Source organism: Ranitomeya variabilis, chromosome 6 (assembly GCF_051348905.1).
Source record: "Ranitomeya variabilis isolate aRanVar5 chromosome 6, aRanVar5.hap1, whole genome shotgun sequence".
Taxonomy (NCBI): domain Eukaryota; kingdom Metazoa; phylum Chordata; class Amphibia; order Anura; family Dendrobatidae; genus Ranitomeya; species Ranitomeya variabilis.
In genome coordinates, this window is record NC_135237.1 from 347,981,923 (window position 1) to 348,001,732 (window position 19,810).

Below are 19,810 nucleotides of genomic sequence, written 5' to 3' on the forward strand. Positions count from 1 at the left end.
AATACGGTTCACCAGGCTGCGCAAGTCCGGCCGGTCCAATGGCACCTCCAGAGTTCACTTCACAGGTGGAAATCGGTGCCTTCCTTCTTAGCGCTATGTGTTGTAGTCCTTCCCTGCTGTGCTTACGGAAAGTACCCCACAACCGTTGTGTCTGTTTCTTAAGTTCCCTCACAACTCGATTAAATGATGTTCTTCTAATCTTCCGTCCCTTCCTGATGTTACAGTTGGAACGGCACCCGTTTGTCGGATAGGCCTGGAGTTCTTCCGGGACCCTAGAGACGCCCCTCTCCCGCAATTGCCTCCCAAGACTTCATAGGTGATGTGTGTTAGACAGCCCGCCTTAAACTGACTGTCCTGCCGCTGTTTAGAGTATTGCTTGAAGCTGAATGTTATAATACTCCCTCGGCGTTCCGGCCACCGGTAATGCGCCTCAGTAGGGTGTTGCTCCGGTCTTACAGCACGACCCCTACTGGAATTCTCCTATTGCTTGATCTCGTTTCTCACTCAGCACAATCTATCTCGCTTCTAGTCCTTTCTTAGGGCACCGCCGCTATTCTGAGCAGGCACGGTCCCGTTACGTTCTTTCCAATGCCAAGCCTCTGCCAGGATCCCACCCCTGGCAGAGACCCTACTGTCTCTTCCTCCACAACACCCTCTGCCACAAGGTGTTGCTTCGTTCAATCCAGTCAGCCTTCTCCTCTAACTTCCTGCCTGACCCCCAGTTTACCCACTATGGTGGGGAGTGGCCTAATGAATAGAACCCTTAGCTCCCCCCGGAGGCCCTGCTGTGAAACATATTGGTGTCTGTGATACCTGATCAGATGAACTCCTTCAGTGCCATCGGACGCACCATGGCTCCCCATAGTGGCGGAGCCACAGTACTGCAACGACCAGGACTCTGGGGCGCTGCACTCCCCCCTGGTTAAACACAGTACTCCGGGACTGGGAAGAAAACAACAATACAGGTTAGCAAAAAGACATACAATTTTGTTGAGTGCAAAACAATAAGTATACTTGAACAGGCTTCCCTTTATGGGAGGTGAGGACACTTTAACGTTACAAACATAATTAAATATCATAGCAACAGGCTACAATTAACTCTCATTACCCAACCGGGTATTCTACTAAGTGCAATTAAATGAACAATAATTTAACATTGCCTTCAAGGAACATACACTCCTAGCTCGCTAAAGGCCTTCCCATAATCACATTACAGGGCAAGTTAACTTTTCATTCTCCTACTTTGAACCTGCAGGACCGCCTGTCCCTATGGCACCAGACCTACTGCCTCTCCTTTCTTTTACAGGACCGCCCCGTTCAGCCAGGGCCTACTGCCTTTCTCTACTATACATGGTATAGACATAACATTCCTTTCAATTAGAGAACATGGAGCCGGCTCTACTTGGCTCCTATTAGGACTCACTCACTAACCCCTACGGGTTCACTTTCTGTCCTTAGTAACACATTATTAACTTTCTATGGGGACTCAGGGTTTACCTTCTATCCTCACCTTCATTATTATTTTCTTACTTTCACTTAAGCAGAACTCTAAATCTGCCCCTACGGGCTTTCTGCATTTTTCTTTTTCAAAGAACATTATCTAGGTTTCACATTTTAAACAAATTGAACACACATAACTTTCCTATATGCAAAACAGTTACATTTCTTCCAGAGCATCATCATCAGTATTTCTTTACATTTAACTAGTTAAAACACATACAACTTTTCTCATTCCAACATTACCATGGCATTACTGTTCTTAAAACAGTATCTCTCGTAAGTACGCTGTTGGACATCCCCTTTAAAAGAGGATCAAGTCTTTCTGAGGTAGCTCGTCTTCTCAGCCTACCAGTCTTTGTTCAGCAAAGGTTCCAGAACGGTATCTTCGCAAAGAGTCTTTAAATAAAACCAGTAGGAAGCGCCTTTAATAAGGGGCAAACTATTTACAAGAAAGTTTGGATCATGCACTGTTCATGATTTCTCAGTTTGTAAAACTCGTGCAAAACTGTAGAAAAACAAACAATAAGGATCCCGGGTCAACTAAGGGATCCATAAATTGTTAACCCTGGACGGGTTTAGCAGCAAACAGTTCACAAACAGTTAACGGGAAAACTATTTACATTTTCATAAAAGAGCAGTGATACTTTACTGTTGTGAAGCGGGAGGTGGTCTCCTGTCCGGTCTCACCAGGCCAACAGATCGCACTGGTGAGCCAGGACGCCGTTCCGGTCCCAACAGTGATAAAATCCCTCGCCGGGAGATCCTTCTTGTCGGCAGGTGTACACGTCCCTCCGGGGCACGGTGAGGTTGGGCTTCTTGCGGTTCCGCGGGGCCGGGCTCCGCTGTCTTCCCCTTGGGGTCACCTCTTTCCGGTGCTTCAGCAGCAGCCTGGAAGGCAGTGCACCGCTGCACGCCTCGTGCCATCCAGCCAGCTTCCCCCGTAGCCCTCCTCCATCGGGTATACGTCACCGCATCGCCTGGTTCTAGGTCGCGATCGAACCTCCCGCGGCAAGGTTCTACCTCCTCCCGGTCCACGCGGACTTGCACCGGTTCCCCGATCTCTTGGATCACTCCTCTTCCACACTGAGGGTTAAAGGCCACTACTACACCCCAGTGTGAGGGCGGGATTTCCGGAGCGCTAATCGAACCAATCTGTTCCGCAGGCTGGGGTCGGCTCCTCCATGCGGCCATCAACCGCCGCAGATGTTCAGCATCGGGTAGATTCTTTAAGTCCGGCGTCTGTGACGTACCTCCAGCCATGGTCGGGTGGGTAGCGACAGGGGACACTGGGGCCAGATGGATCTCCGTGGGCTGGCCTAGCCGTGAAAGTACGCGGGCATCGGCCCTCAGCCGGCGGGCTAGCTGTCGAGCCTCGGCTGCAGCCGCACATTCCGCAGACAGCTGCAAAGGGGCCCGACCCATCGGTGGCCCTGCGAGGGTCAGACCCTGCAGCGTTGGCGTTTCTGAGGCTGTCCCGGGTTGTGCAGCCTCAGGCCGGGCCGGGTCATCTCCGCGTGGTACTTCTGGTGTCGCCATCTTTATTTGTCCTCCAATGTCCTCTTTTCGCGGTCTCTTTCGTGGGCGTCCCCGTCCCCATGATCTCCACCCTCCAACCAAGATCAGGAGGCGGACCTCGGCTGTTGACGGGCACGTCCTCAGGACACAGAAATACTTAGACTGGGCGGCCATTGCTGTTCGCGCTCTCCAGCTTGCCTACGCCCCCTTCACGCCCCTCTTCTCTTCCTGCGCTCTCCTCAGCGCTACAATGGCGGCGGATTTTGGCGGCAAATGGCACAACACACAGTCCTCTTAATAAAGTACAGTCCAAGCACAACAAATCACAGTCTCTAGGCACACATGACCTGATTCTTCAGGCTTAAGTAGATCCTGTTCGTGACGCCAAGTTTGGAGCGCCCCCACACCGCCGCAGGGCCAAGGGGTACCCGGAGCCGGGCCTCTAGGTCTCAGTCCTGGGGTTGTCACGGTGGCTAGACCCGGTCCGTGGCCCTGTCTGTGGGGGACGTCCGGTGCAATAAGTCGTGTTGTAACGGTGCAGTTGTGGGGTGCAGGTCGCGGTAAATAACGAGGACACCAGGTTGCAGTCTCTTTACCTCTTTACTGGAGATCTCTGAGTCCTCAGTCCAGAATACGGTTCACCAGGCTGCGCAAGTCCGGCCGGTCCAATGGCACCTCCAGAGTTCACTTCACAGGTGGAAATCGGTGCCTTCCTTCTTAGCGCTATGTGTTGTAGTCCTTCCCTGCTGTGCTTACGGAAAGTACCCCACAACCGTTGTGTCTGTTTCTTAAGTTCCCTCACAACTCGATTAAATGATGTTCTTCTAATCTTCCGTCCCTTCCTGATGTTACAGTTGGAACGGCACCCGTTTGTCGGATAGGCCTGGAGTTCTTCCGGGACCCTAGAGACGCCCCTCTCCCGCAATTGCCTCCCAAGACTTCATAGGTGATGTGTGTTAGACAGCCCGCCTTAAACTGACTGTCCTGCCGCTGTTTAGAGTATTGCTTGAAGCTGAATGTTATAATACTCCCTCGGCGTTCCGGCCACCGGTAATGCGCCTCAGTAGGGTGTTGCTCCGGTCTTACAGCACGACCCCTACTGGAATTCTCCTATTGCTTGATCTCGTTTCTCACTCAGCACAATCTATCTCACTTCTAGTCCTTTCTTAGGGCACCGCCGCTATTCTGAGCAGGCACGGTCCCGTTACGTTCTTTCCAATGCCAAGCCTCTGCCAGGATCCCACCCCTGGCAGAGACCCTACTGTCTCTTCCTCCACAACACCCTCTGCCACAAGGTGTTGCTTCGTTCAATCCAGTCAGCCTTCTCCTCTAACTTCCTGCCTGACCCCCAGTTTACCCACTATGGTGGGGAGTGGCCTAATGAATAGAACCCTTAGCTCCCCCCGGAGGCCCTGCTGTGAAACATATTGGTGTCTGTGATACCTGATCAGATGAACTCCTTCAGTGCCATCGGACGCACCATGGCTCCCCATAGTGGCGGAGCCACAGTACTGCAACGACCAGGACTCTGGGGCGCTGCATTCTCTTTATGGTAGATTTGGATATTGATACGCCGACCTCCTGGAGAGTGTTGTTCACTTGGTTGGCTGTTGTGAAGGGGTTTTTCTTCACCATGGAGATTATTCTTCGATCATCCACCACTTTGTCTTCCGTGGGCGCCCAGGTCTTTTTGCATTGATGAGTTCACCAGTGCTTTCTTTCTTTCTCAGGATGTACCAAACTGTAGATTTTGCCACTCCTAATATTGTAGCAATTTCTCGAATGGGTTTTTTCTGTTTTCGCAGCTTAAGGATGGCTTGTTTCATATGCATGGAGAGCTCCTTTAACCGCATGTTTACTTCACAGCAAAACCTTCCAAATGCAAGCACCACACCTCAAATCAACTCCAGGCCTTTTATCTGCTTAATTGAGAATGACATAACGAAGGGATTGCCCAAACCTGTCCATAAAATAGCCTTGGAGTCAATTGTCCAATTACTTTTGGTTCCTTTAAAAACAGGGTGGCATATGTTAAGGAGCTGAAACTCCTAAACCCTTCATCCAATTTTAATGTGGATACCCTCAAATGAAAGCTGAAAGTCTGAACTTCAACTGCATCTGAATTGTTTTGTTTAAAATTCATTGTGGTAATGTCTATAACCAAAATTAGAAAAATCTTGCCTCTTTCCAAATATATATGGACTTAACTGTAGGCATGAGATGATGGTTATTACCAGACATGTATTCTGGCATTAGTTACATAAATACCAACCATTGGGAATGCCACCAACTCTACTGGTAACATATAATACGGTGCGACATTGGTACTGAACTTGTATACGTTTTGTATATTTATTTTGGTGCTCTAAGAAATGTCTTAACTTTGTAAACAAAGGGGTGTATGTGGTGCCATCTTCTGAGATCCGTAACTCTTTTATTTTTCCACATTGATTAACCTCTATTGTTTTTAGTCTAACTATTTTTTGGGTGCAAATAGGCACTTTTATTGATAGCATTTTGGGATACATAAGATGTTTTGTATGCTTTTCAATACATTTTTCCAAGGAGATATGACAACCAAACAGGAACAATAATACATGATCATTGTAAATCAAAATTAATATCCATGTAGGTCTGGATTTGGAATGATACTCAAAATCAGAGTAGACATTAAAACTAAAGGCTCATCCAACTTCAGTAAAAATGCCTCAAGACAAGGATATGATGCTCAGCAGTGTGTGTGACCTCCACGTGCCTGTACAACCTTACAACAACACCTGGGCATGTTCATGATGAGACGGTGGATGTTCTCCTAGGGCGTTTTCCTCCCAGACCTGGATTAAAGTATCAGTCAACTCCTGGACAGTCTGTGGTGAAACATGGCGTTGGTGGATGGAACAAGACATGATGTTCCAGCTGTGCCCAATCAGGTCTCGGGAATGGGCAGGCCAGTCCATTGCATCAGTGCCTTCATCATGCAGGAACTGCTGAAACTATTCAGCCACATGAGGCCTTGCATTGTCATGCATCAAAAAAACCCAGGGCCCACTGCACCTGCATATAGTCTCACAGTAAGTCTGAGGATCTCATACCGGTACCTAATGGCAGTCAGGGCCTGAGCAGCCCTCTAAAGAAATGCCTCACCACAACATTACTTGAGCCATGCCAAACCGATAATGTTGGAGGATATTGCAGGCTGCAGAACATTCTCCACGGCGTCCTCAGACTCTGTCACGTGTCACATGTGCTCAGTGTGAACTTACTATCATCCGTGAAGAGCATAGGGTGCCATGTCGAATTTTCCAATCTTGGTGTTCTCTGGCAAATGCCAATAGCCCTGCATGGTGTTGGGCTGTAAGCACAATACCTGCTTGTGGATGCCGGGCCTTCATATCACCCTCATGGAGTCTGTTTCTGACAGTTTGAGAAGACACATGGATGTTAGTGGCTTGTGGAAGGTCATTTTGCAGGTCTCTGGCACTGCTTCTCCCATTCCTCCTTGCCCAAAAGAGCTAGTGGTTGTGCTGCTGGGTTGTTGCCTTCCTATGGCCCCCTCCACGTCTCCTGGTGTACGGCCTGTCTCCTGGCATCTGCTCTATCCTTTGGACACTGTGCTGACAGACACAGCTACACTTCTTGCCACAGCTCATTTTGATGTGCCATCCTAGATGAGCTACATTACCTGAGAAACTTCTGTGGGTTGTACATTAGACACCGCCTCATGCTACTGTAACTCTAGGGGTGAGAGCAATGACAAAATGCAAAAGTGACCAAAACAACAGCCAAAAATTATGAGAACAAAGAAATGGTCTGTGGTTACCACCTGCAGAACAACTCTTTTACAGTATAGTGTCTGTCTTGCCAATTGCCTTTCAATTTTACCTGTTGTCTGTTCCATTTGTTCCAAGAAGAAATGGATTCACAGTCAGTGTTGCTTCATAACTGGACAGGTTGCTTTCACAGAAGTGTGATTGACTTGAAGTTACATTGTGTTGTTTAAGTGTTCCCTTTATTTTTTGAGCAGTTTATATATATATATATATATATATATATATATAAATACATAAATAAGTATAGATGCTTATAAAAGGCTTCAAATGAGGAGCTGAAATGTCACGTGGATCTGTATGAATAAAGTACAATTTATTCACTGATTTCCATTGGAGTGCTGTGTCAAATCTATTTTTTCTATATGTACAAAAATATACAGTGTATTGAAAAAGTATTCATACCGCATGAACTTTTCCACGTAATTTGACTTTGCACCCACAAAATTAAATATATGTGATATATCAACAGCAAGTATTTATGAATTTTAAAGGAAATGATACTGCCACCACCATGCTTGATGGTGGGGATGGTGTTTTCAGGGTGATATGCAGTGTTTCTTTGGTCTCATATGACCAGAGCATCTTGTTCCACATGCCAGCTGTGTCCCCTGCATGTTTTTTGCAAATGAGAATTCTTATAAATTATCTTATTCTTGATTTAAAAAATGTCTTTATTCTTGCCCCTCTTCATATAGGCCAGATTTGTGGAGTATACGACTAATAGCTGTCCTGTGACAGATTCTCCTGCCTGAGCTGTGGGTCTCTGCAGCTCCTGCAGAGTGACTATTAGCCTGTTAGCTGCTTCTCACTCTCCTTGCTTGAGATGTCTGTTTAAGTGGACAGCCAAGTCTTGGTAGCTTTGAAGTTGTGCCATACGCCTTCCATTTTTGGATGATGTTTTCAACAGTGGTTCTTGAGATGTGAGATTATATTTAGGGGTATTATACTACAGGTGGCTGAATATAAATGCACATCTCAGTTTTCAGATTTGTATTTTTTTTAAGTAATTAGAAAACCATGTATCATTTATTTCCTTTACACTTCACAAATACTTTATGTTTTGTGTTGGTATATCACATATAACCAACAAAAAAAAAATTGGAATCATAAAACAAAATGGTATCTCACAGTCGATATGTGTCCAGGGATCCGCCCCGCACAGGGTTAGCAAAACCTCCTGATTCAGTTTAGCACCAACATAAGCACTTTCCTGGAATTACTCCAAACACTCTGGAGGCTGACTATTTAAGCCCCAGACCACAACCTGGGGTGGAGATAAGGTGGACAACCTCCCACCCGCTCTATGGTTGTCCACAAAAAAACAGCCCTAAACAAATTGGCTAGTTAAACCCTCACAACACTTAATGTGCTGGAGGAAAACGTCTGGGTTTTAAATCACTGAGGCCATTAGCCTGAGCAAAACATATCTCCCCTCCAGTACCTTGCCAGTAACTTTGTCACAACAGATAGATAGAAAAAGATCTATATACATGTATCTATACATATCTATCTGTTTGTTTATACTTTTTCTTCTTCATTTTTGAGCTGGAAAAAGGAGGACATTTTGTGATTCAAACTAGTTTTTATAGGTTTTAATTCATTTTTACTTTATTGGTTAATTTCCTTAGATACACTTGTCCTATATACGTCAACTACAGCATTATGGTATGTAGAACAAACTATGAACTTCAATGGGAATGAGGGCCTTTAGGCTGTCACAGGGGGGCGCATGAATGGATGCTTAACGAGATCGCTTCACTTAAATGCCAATTTTAGGGATTGACAGTGGCAACTAAGTGGTTAACAGCAGCGATTGGAGCTAGCTTTGATTACTGCTGGTAGAAGCATGTGCTGGTTGTGTAACACACATCCATTTATGGAATCCAGGTGTTATCAGTTCACATCACAGACCCATTCATAGAGATGTATGAGTTTAGCTGGATCAAACTCAGACATGCCTTTGCTCTATTTTAAGGAGCCCTGCAGGATGCAGCAATGTGCCCATAGGCTCAGGGACATCGGTATAGTGGGGACAGAGATTACAGTCACAACTGGAGTCTATGGGGTGGCTCAAAACATCACTCTGGCTATATTGAAGACCAATACTATTAACCTCTTAACACAAAATGCCATATTACTGGGGAGTCAATGTGTTGAGAATGCCCAGGAGATGAGCTCTCTCCACACTTGGCTGATGCCAACTATGTATCTCTATCAAACATCAGAGGCCGGAGTTAGCTCTTATCGCTGCTGTTAACCATTTAAATGCTGCTTTCAATCTCTGACAGCAACAATCAAATGGATTGGTTGCTGGTACTCAAGCACACCATCTTCCATCAACCCCACGTGATGTGACCGCGAGACACCGAAGGTCCCAGAACGCTGCTATGTGAGTACTCCTGTGAAGCTCTGGTTTTTCAACAAGAACTCAAATAATGTGGTATTGCAGTCGAACAATGTCAAGTTCAAGTCTCCTAAGAGGACTAAAATATGAAATTTTATAAAAATCATTTTTATTACATTATACAAATTTGAGTTACTCCTCCACACACCAAACTTTTCCCCCCATTATAAATAAATTATTTAAAAAAAAAAAACTTAAAAATCAAAATATCAACATACAAAATTAATTGACCCATAAGGTAAAAGCCATAATGAAAAAGAAAATCAAAACACCAGAACTGCAGTTTTTCAGCCATCACTCCTACATAAAAAAATACAATAAAAAGTGATTAAATGTCATATTTATCCCAAATTGGTATCAACAAAACTATCAGCTCACCACAGAAAAACAAGTTCTCACATAGCTCAATCAATGTGAAACTAAAAATGTTAACAGGTCTCAAAAAATGTTGACAACTAAAACATTTTTATGCAAACTTCTGAAGTTTTTTTACAACTTAAATAAAAAAAAGTTTAGTATCACCGTAATTGTACTAACCTTGAGAACAATGTTGCCAGGTCATATCTGCCATACTATGAATGTTGTAGAGATAAAACCCAAAAACCCATGACAGTTTTGCATTTTTTTCACCATTTCATACCACTTTTTCGTTTCTCTGTGCATTGAAGTACATTCTGTGTGCAATTATTAGACAAGCAAGTATTTTGACCATATCACCAATGTTATGCATATTTTCCTTCTCCAAGATGTATAACCTTGAATGCTTATTGGATTAAGCAGATCAGGTGATGAGTATTTGTGTAATGAGGGAGGTTGAGGCCTAAGGAGATCAACACCCTTTATCAAGTTATGCAGAATTATTAGGCGGCTTGTTTTCCTCATGCAAAATGGGCCAAAAAAGAGACTTAACTGACTCTGAAAGGTCTAAAATTGTTAAGTCTTACAGAGGGATGCAATATTCATGAAATTGCTAAGATATTGGGACTTGATCACAGAACCATCAAAAGTTTTGTTGCAAAGTCAAATAGTATACAAAAAACATGTTGAGATAAAAAGTGAAAAATTAACTGCGAAAGAGTTGAGAAGAATTAAAAGTGAAGCGACCAGGAGTCCATTATCCTCAAGTGCTGTCATATTCCAGAGCTGCAACCTCCCTTGAGTGCCCAGAAGTACAATGTGTTTGCATGGCTGCCACAAGGAATTTCAGGGCCACACACTGGCAAAATTTTCGCCCGCCCTTGAGACTTCACCCAAGCTCCACCCCAGTTCCACTTCCACCACTCGAACCTTCCACAGTCCAACAACCAACTCTTGGAAAAACTCCACTTCTGCACGACGTCCTCACTAAACACACCATGACTAGACCACATATTATCACTACAAAGTGACAAATAATACCACATACAAGGAACAAATACCGTCACACTGTGAACAGACCACATATTACCACATAGTGACCAAATAATACCACATACAAGGGACAAATACCGCCATACCATAAATAGACCACATATTATCATCACATAGTTAGTGACCGATTAATTTCACATACAAGGGACAAATATTGCCACACTTTGATCATAAAACATATTACCACAGGAGCTCTGTATATAGTGTATAGTGTATAAGTAATGCAGTGACCACCAGTGACATTATACACAGGAGCTCTGTATATAGTATACAGTGTATAGTGTAAGTGTACAGGTAACATACTGACTCATCAGTGACATCTGTAGTTGAAGTCATTCATCTTCGCTTTTCTTCTTCATCCAGTGCAAACCATCATCACTCCTTCCAGCCAGGACTCGTCTCTGCAGAAAATAACACACAGTTATCTATAGCATCGCTTCCAGAGCACATTTCCCACTTTTTCCCCAACTTATACAGTATGCCAGATGAAGAAAAAAGTGACATAGTGCGGCCCTGCAAAATAACAGACCCCATCTCAATTCATCATTTGCTCTCCCCACCCTCAAATCATCATCATTTGCTGTTCCTCAACTCCCAGTCTCAATTCATCACCATTTGATGTACACCAGAGGTGTCAAAATGCATTCCTCGATGGCCGTCATGTTTTCAGGATTTCCTTAGCATTCCACAAGGTGCTGGAATCATTCTGTGCGGGTGATTAAATTATCACCTGTGCAATACAAGGAAATCCTGAAAACATGACCTGTTGGCGGCCCTCGAGGAATGCAGTTTGACACCTCTGATGTACACCACACCCCAGTCTCAATTCATCATCATCATCATCATCATCATCATCTGCTGTACCTCACCCCCCCAGTCACAATTAATATGCATTTGTTGTACCCCATCCCCACGTCTCAATTCATAACCATTTGCTGTACCCCACCCCCAGTCTCAAATCATCATTTGCTGTCCCCACCCCCCAATCTCAAATAAGCATTATTGCTGTACCCAATCCCCCAGTCTCAATTCATCATTATTTATTCTCCCCATCCCATATTCTCAATTCATTACTCTTTGCTGTCCCCACCCCCCAGTCTCAATTCATGATTATTTGCTGTCCCAACTTCTCAGTAGCAGTGGCATCCTGGCTCCGAAGCTTCTGGCACAAACCACAACTCACAAAACTGCCACTTTCTGAGTTGTAGTGGCATGAATCAATCTTGGATACCTAGCGATGCAGTGTCAGAAGGCTGTCCACTTACCATACTTGCCAGCAATTCTGTCCCTGAAGAAAGGGTAAAAGGATACATGAGAGGAACTGCCGGCACCTCATCCTCTTTAACCTATGTTTTCTCCAGACAAGCAATAAAACTCCTCTCCAAAGGTAGGCAAAATAAATTTCCAATTACTATGGCAGAAGTAATTTCCAGTCATGTGTTTGGGACATTTTTGGACATTGTGGAATTTGAAGATGAAACAATTAGCTTATCTAAGGACTCACTGCCCTTTATATAAAGGGAAAGTTGTCTTGTAAGACACTTAAGCCTTCATTTACACATCCATGTAGTATCTTTTACTGATAAAACACTTACCCATAGTCTATTGGTATATTTACATGTTTGATTTATTTGCAGACCAGTTGCCTGCACCCAAAAATAGAAAGGTGTCAAGCTTAGATCTCATTTGGGTCCATTAATGGGCCCATAACTGAGTTGGTCACAAAGAGTGAATGGATCCATGAACAGATAGTAAAAAAAAAAAAAAGAATTCTTGAAAAAAGCCCAGATACCAGGGTGTCATTAACCCCTTTCTCACCTCAGACAGGACAGTACGCCTGAGGTCAGAACCCCCGCTTTAAAGTGGGCTCCGTCGGTGAGCCCGCATCAAAGCCGGGACAGGTCAGCTGTTTTGTACAGCTGACATGTGCCAGCAATAGCGGCGGGTGGAATCTCGATCCACCAGCCGCTATTAACTAGTTAAATGCTACTGTCAAACGCTGACAGTGGCATTTAGCTAGCGCTTCCGGCCATAGGGCCGGAAATGCACACATCGCTGACCCCGTCACGTGATCGGGGGTCACCGATGCATCAGCATGACAACCAGATGTCTATTGAAGACCTCTATGGTTGTTGATGCTGGATTGCTGTGAGCGCCACCCTGTGGTCGGCGCTCATAGCAATGCAGTAAATCTACTACATAGGAGTGATCTGAGCATTGCTCCTATGTAGCAGACCCGATAAGGCTATGCCAGCTTCTAGCCTCCCATGGATGCTATTGCAGCATGGCAAAAGTAAAAAAAAAGTTTTAAAAATATGAAAAAAATATATAAAAGTTTAAATCACCCCCCTTTCGCCCCATTCAAAATAAAACAATAAAAAAATCAAACCTACACATATTTCGTATTGCTGCATTCAGAATCACCCTGATCTATCAATAAAAAAAGGATTAACCTGATCTCTAAAGGGCGTAGCGAGAAAAAAATTTGAAACGCCAGAATTACGTTTGTTTGTTCCCTGTGACATTGCATTAAAATGCAATAACGGGCGATCAAAAGATTGTATCTGCATCAAAATGGTATCATTAAAAACGTCAACTCTGCACACAAAAAATAAACCCTCACCCAACTTCAGATCACGAAAAATGGAGACGCTACAGGTATCGGAAAATTGCGCAATTTTTTTTTTTTCTAGCAAAGTTTGGAATTTTTTTTACCACTTAGATAATAAATAACCTAGACATGTTTGGTGTCTATGAACTTGTAATGTCCTGGAGAATCAAAATTGCAGGTCAGTTTTAGCATTTAGTGAACCTAGCAAGAAAGCCAAACAAAAAACAAGTGTGGGATTGCACTTTTTTTGCAATTTCGCCGTACTTGGAATTTTTTTCCCATTTTCTAGTACACAACATGCTAAAACCAATGACGTCGTTCAAAAGTACAATTTGTCCCACAAAAAATAAGCCCTCACATGGCCATATTGATGGAAAAATAAAAAGGTTACGGCTCTGGAAAGGAGGGGAGCGAAAAAACGAAAACACAAAACCGAAAAAAAGCTGGGGTCATGAAGGAGTTAAAGAAGATTGGTGAAAAAACATTCTCTCATGACAAAATAGGATGTCATACAGATGGTAATAATGGTCATATGGACCAAAAATAGATTAGGTTTGGATTCCACATACTGATGACTAACAGTCCGTTTTTTCTTGTACCAATACAAAAACAGATACCTGAATGAAGCCTTACACCGTAATTAAGTACATCCCCTTCTTTGTTTTCTTTTTATGATATACAGTACAGACCAAAAGTTTGAACACACCTTCTCATTTAAAGATTTTTCTGTATTTTCATGACTATGAAAATTGTACATTCACACTGAAGGCATCAAAACTATGAATTAACACATGTGGAATTATATACTTAACAAAAAAGTGTGAAAGAACTGAAAATATGTCTTATATTCTAGGTTCTTCCAAGTAGCCACCTTTTGCTCTGATGACCGCTTTGCACACTCTTGGCATTCTCTTGATGAGCTTCAAGAGGTAGTCACCGGGAATGGTTTTCACTTCACAGGTGTGCCCTGTCAGGTTTTATAAGTGGGATTTCTTGCCTTATAAATGGTGTGGGACCATCAGTTGTGTTGTACAAAAGACTGGTGGATACACAGCTGATAGTCCTACTGAATAGACGGTTAGAATCTGTATTATGGCAAGAAAAAAGCAGCTAAGTAAAGAAAAATGAGTGGCCAAAAAAAACATCAAGCGTTACATAGAAACTGGCTCACACGAGGACCGCCCCAGGAAAGGAAGACCAAGAGTCACCTCTGCTTCTGAGGATAAGTTTATCCAAGTCACCAGCCTCAGAAATCGCAGGTTAACAGCAGCTCAGTTTAGAGACCAGGTCAATGCCACACAGAGTTCTAGCAGCAGACACATCTCTACAAAAACTGTTAAGAGGAGACTTTGTGCAGCAGGCCTTCATGGTAAAATAGCTGCTAGGAAACCACTGCTAAGGACAGGCAACAAGCAGAAGAGACTTGTTTGGGCTAAAGAACACAAGGAATGGACATTAGACCAGTGGAAATCTGTGTTTTAGTCTGATGAGTCCAAATTTGAGCTCTTTAGTTCCAAACACTGTGTCTTGGTGCGACGCAGAAAAGGTGAACGGATGGACTCTACATGCCTGGTTCCCACCGTGAAGCATGGAGGAGGAGGTGGGATGGTGTGGGGGTGCTTTCCTGGCGACAAAATTGGCATACTGAACCAGCACGGCTACCACACCATCTTGCAGGGGCATGCTATTCCATCCGGTTTGTGTTTAGTTGGACCATCATTTATTTTTCAACAGGACAATGACCCAAAACACACCTCCAGGCTGTGTAAGGGCTACTTGACCAAGAAAGAGAGTGATGGGGTCAGGTACTGACTGGGGCTGAAATTCAGTCCTGGCATTTGAAATCACACAGGCCCATGTTGTCCCCGTCCCCGCGCACCAGATGGGATATATTACTAATATTACCCTGGATGGAGGAAAGGAAGATTTACTACAAGACCAATATTTCTAATGATACCCGTGGCCTGTTGGGGTAAGTGATGGAGTCATTGACATTGTGCTCTGTCAAAACTTTTAACAGTATGAGTGTCTGGAAAACAGAGATTCTGTTAATAAAGTAGCAAATGTAACACCCCGGTTGTTACAGTGATGTTGCCTTCCTTTCGGGGAGGGTGATATCATGCTTGGAGGCAAGGAGGATTTCCTTTATCAGGTAAGCACCTACATACAACACAGTCTGAATCCAGGCCAGAAGGGGGAGCTCTGAAACCGGATTCAGAAGAGCTTCCCCAACTTTAAGTATTCTGGTCTGGAGGAGGAGTTAGACAGTCAGTCCAGGGAGACCAGGAGAGAAGCAAGTCGGGAGAGACAGTGGAAGAGTGAGGATTGAGACCAGACAGTAGGGCAGTGCAGCCATGAGTGAGTTGCAGCTCCAGGAAAGGAAGAGAACCTGAAGGGTTGGATTGTAGTGAACAACTGAGGAAAGAAGCACAGGAGAAGGAAAGGGCTTAGAAGGGAACTGTGACTGGGCACCCTCTGGGCTGAAGCACAGGAACCGGGCACTGGGAGCCCAAGGCTGTATTGTACTCCAGGTCGCACGACAGAACCGCACCCACACCTGAAGGTGCAAGAGTACACGAGGAGCCCGGGTCGTGATAGAGACCCTATAAAAAGGCTCATACTGCCCACCATACAGGTAACTGTCCCAGGACAGGAGAGAGAGGACTTTGCCAGCAAGCTACAGGCAGCAGGGACCTCGCATATGAGCACGAGTAGGAAGGCTTACAGACCTCACCTGGGAGAGGGATTCACCTTTGCCTCCAGGCCGGCCGGACCATATCACCACCTGTTCGTGGTACCCTGGACTGTGGCCTGATACCATCAGTAAACCACCTGGGGGAAGCGTCACCATCTTTGCTGCAGTAACATCACCCCAGGGGACTCCTTTAAGCAGCGTCTGTCCCCTCTGACCTAGAACCACAGGTGGCATCACAAACACAAACTTTATTCCTATAATCCCTTTTAAGACTTTACCCTTAACTTTGGTGCCTAGGGCCATGGACTGGGTCGCAGCCACCGTGACATCCCCTTTAAGTATCGGCCCCGGTACCGAGTACCCCACGGCCCTGGCAGGCGACTCACAGACAAGGCAGCCCACAACCAGACAGGCCAGAATTGCCAGATGGCCAGTCCGGCCCTGGATGGGGTGCTACGCCAGATGACCTGGCCTCCACAGTCACTAGACCTGAACCCAATCGAGATGGTTTAGGGTGAGCTGGACCGCAGAGTGAAGGCAAAAGGGCCAACAAGTGCTAAGCATCTCTGAAAACTCCTTCAAGATTGTTGGAAGACCATTCCCAGTGACTACCTCTTGAAGCTCATCAAGAGAATGCCAAGAGTGTGCAAAGCAGTCATCAAAGCAAAAGGTGGCTAGTATGAAGAACCTAGAATATAAGACATAATTTCAGTTGTTTCACACTTTTTTAAATATATAATTCCACATGTGTTAATTCATAGTTTTGATGCCTTCAGTGTGAATGTACAATTTTCAGTCATTAAAATACAGAAAAATCTTTAAATGAGAAGGTGTGTCCAAACTTTTGGTCTGTACTGTATGTATACTAGGGCAGTGGCATGTGCTAATTCTTGACATATTTCCAACTTTGCACTGTGTTTTCTGCACTGATTACAGTACATGACACCAGATCTAATGCTTAGTTCCTAGACTCTAACCGCATCACTATCCACAGTAGTGATGATAAATGTCTGACCTGCTTGAGATTCTGGCACCTAAAACTGTCACTACAATGGGGTCTCAATCTCTTTTCCTTTTCATTGCAAGACTCACATAGGGGAAGGCTTGCCAACTGTCCAAAAATCCCAAGACAGTCCGTAAACAGAGAGCACTTTTTGCCCTGTCCGTAAAAAAAATTTGAGATGTTTGTGAATTTTTTTTAAGCTGAAGAAACTTCTACAAATTATTTTGTCTGTAATTATCATTATTTTATAGTTAACAGAGAATACAGTTGATACCTTTTTATCAAAATAATGGTCTGTAGAAGTATCGCTCATAATCATAATGATTTATTATGGGTTTACAATGTGTTCGTAAAAAAATAAATAAAAAATCAAGTTGGCAACCCTGCATAGGGGTAGGACCCAGGCTCATTTTTACCCCAGGGTCCAGAGTCCTGAAGTCATTCCTCTGTCTGCTTTTGTGTCTAATGTATATATGGAAGTTTCACACTCTCAGAGATGCTTTTTGATGAGACGTCCTAAACATGAATTTTCCTTGTTATTTTAATTCTGATGGTTGAAACTTGTAATTTTGGTGGGGTACATTCTGAAACCACTACCATGGCTACCATGAGGAATTCCACTACCCATGAAAGGTTCCACAACTTTTAATGTTTAACAAAACAATATAGAATATCTAGTACTTTATCTTCTGTATTAAGGTTAATATCGCACCTGATCTGGTCCTTCTGCCACATAAAAGGGCAACAGTACCATAAGTAAGCAGTACAGGAGTCATATCATAAAAAATCACATCAATGGCATAACAATATACAGTGTAGTATTAATATTCAGATGAATCCTTTACTTAAAAAATACTTATACGAGCATTTATGATACTAATATACTAAAAAAAATGGTGTATGATAGCCATGGAAAATACAGTAGATGCACACACCAGGAGGCAGAAATTGATGCTATCATGGGATCTGAGATTCCTAATTTTATTCTAGAATGACCTGGCAAGTTATTCGCATGCAGTATTCAGTACGAAAACTATGCGGAGAATTACAGGTAAGAAATGGCACATGGAGTTCCCAGAGAAGTCAGTGAATTAGGAAAGTTCAGATTAACCACCAAGGAATAGTGAGTTCTAAATTCCATAATTCTGGAAATGGCAGACAACTACATGTCCCAGCAAGACCTTCTTCCAGGAATCTTGGCATTTACAGAGCAGGTAAAAGTGAATGTACAGAAAATTCTCGGCTTCTTTCGTTTCACTGGTACTTAGCAGTGTGTAGGGCCATCACTCACCTTTTGGCACATGAGATCAATAGCAATATATTTATTTGTGTTAGGGAAGGTGCAGACGGCCGTAGGTTCTGTAATCCGAGAGAATCGGGCCGAGTATCCTAATCCCAGTCTGATCAGAGTCTGAGCATATTGTGGTCCGATTCTCTCAGATGAGAAGATGGAAGAAAAGTGTCTCCATCTTCTCCATTGTGTGAATGCACGGGCATGTCATCCGAGTGCAGTCCGATGTTTCCCACGCACTCACTGACTTGTACGACCGAGTGCGACCCAAATATCAAATAACCAAGGAAAAAATCGGACATGTGCACAGCCTCATAGAGTAACATTGTGTGATCTGGTGTTTTGTTGGATCGTACTCGGATAGCAAATACGCCCATCCGCACCTGCCTGAGAGGGCCAAAATCACCAATCTATGCCAAAAGTCTACATTTCTTAGAGTACTTTTTCTAGAGACTGTTTGTGGATTATATATATATATATTATTACAGTTTTTCTACCATTTGTGCAGATATTTTTTGTACAGTGTGACTATGCATCTTCCATCGTCTCGATAATGATATATTGCTATATACTGTATATACTTGCTATCTAGCAGGGAAGCGTGGCCATACACTTGCTTTAACACTAATCGTATTATCCCTGTATAAAACATTGTTGCAGACACATCTCTCCTGCTCACACTGATCCATGTTACACAGAGCACCCAGTGAGGTTGGGTCACACTTTCTGTCCCCTATGGGGTCTTTTCCCAGGAAAGCTACAAGCCTGCCCCTTACTATTGCTATGGTGGGGCCACCAGAAATCCAGGTGATGATGTGTGTGTTGTTATCAGACATGCTGGCAGTTGGCCATCAGCACAGCTCAGCCCCGGCTCTGCCATGCAGCAGGCTCCCCACATGAACCCGTAGGTGCCATGCTGCAGCTCCACTCAGTAACCCTTTGTATGCTGCACACAATAGAGGCTGGCACTGTGAGTGTGGAGCTGCAGCAGCTGAGATGGGGGAGGGCTTGCTCTGCTCTCCTCCTGCTCCCATCTACATTCAAATCCTTAACGTATTTTCTCTGTTTCCCTCCTCCTTTTCTCCTGTCTCTTTCTGCCTTTTCTTCTCCTCCCCTCCCCCCACTCCTCTCTCTTTCTCTTCCCCTCCTCCTTTTTGGCACCTTCTCCCTTCTCCCTTTTTTTGGGCTCTGATTTACCCACTGCATTAGCTCGCCGGGCAACCCTGTTCACTGCTCACCCCTTAATGGCGGCATCTTCAGAGGAGGAGACTGATCGGCGACCCATCAGGAGAGTCCGATCAAAAAGTGACACCCCTTATCTGGCCGAGGCGAGGATCTCCCTGAACCTGCAGACAGGTAAGAAGACCCTCCCCCCTGATCGCTGCTCCCAGGAGCTGTCCCACAGCCGGTGCTGAAGGCTGCCGGAGCCCGCACTGTGCCCACCCAGCCTTTGTGTCAGAGAGCACCCCAAAATACGGAGCTGCCTCCTACTTGTGGGTGCTGGCACTGCCCTCATGTAGCAGCAAACTTGGCCTCCTCCATTCCCAATGA

At 44.4% G+C, this 19,810-nt stretch overlaps 1 protein-coding gene across 3 annotated transcripts in view; it reads left to right on the plus strand.

Annotated features, from left to right (window-relative positions):
- The window catches only part of PHACTR1 (phosphatase and actin regulator 1), a 495,254-nt gene that overhangs the window by 48,574 nt on the left and 426,870 nt on the right, over positions 1 to 19,810 (plus strand). For all 3 annotated transcript variants that reach the window (XM_077269898.1, XM_077269903.1, XM_077269904.1), the window contains exon 3: positions 19,469 to 19,615. In XM_077269898.1, the coding sequence (XP_077126013.1) occupies positions 19,469 to 19,615 (147 nt within the window). The remainder of the gene's footprint in view (positions 1 to 19,468; positions 19,616 to 19,810) is intronic.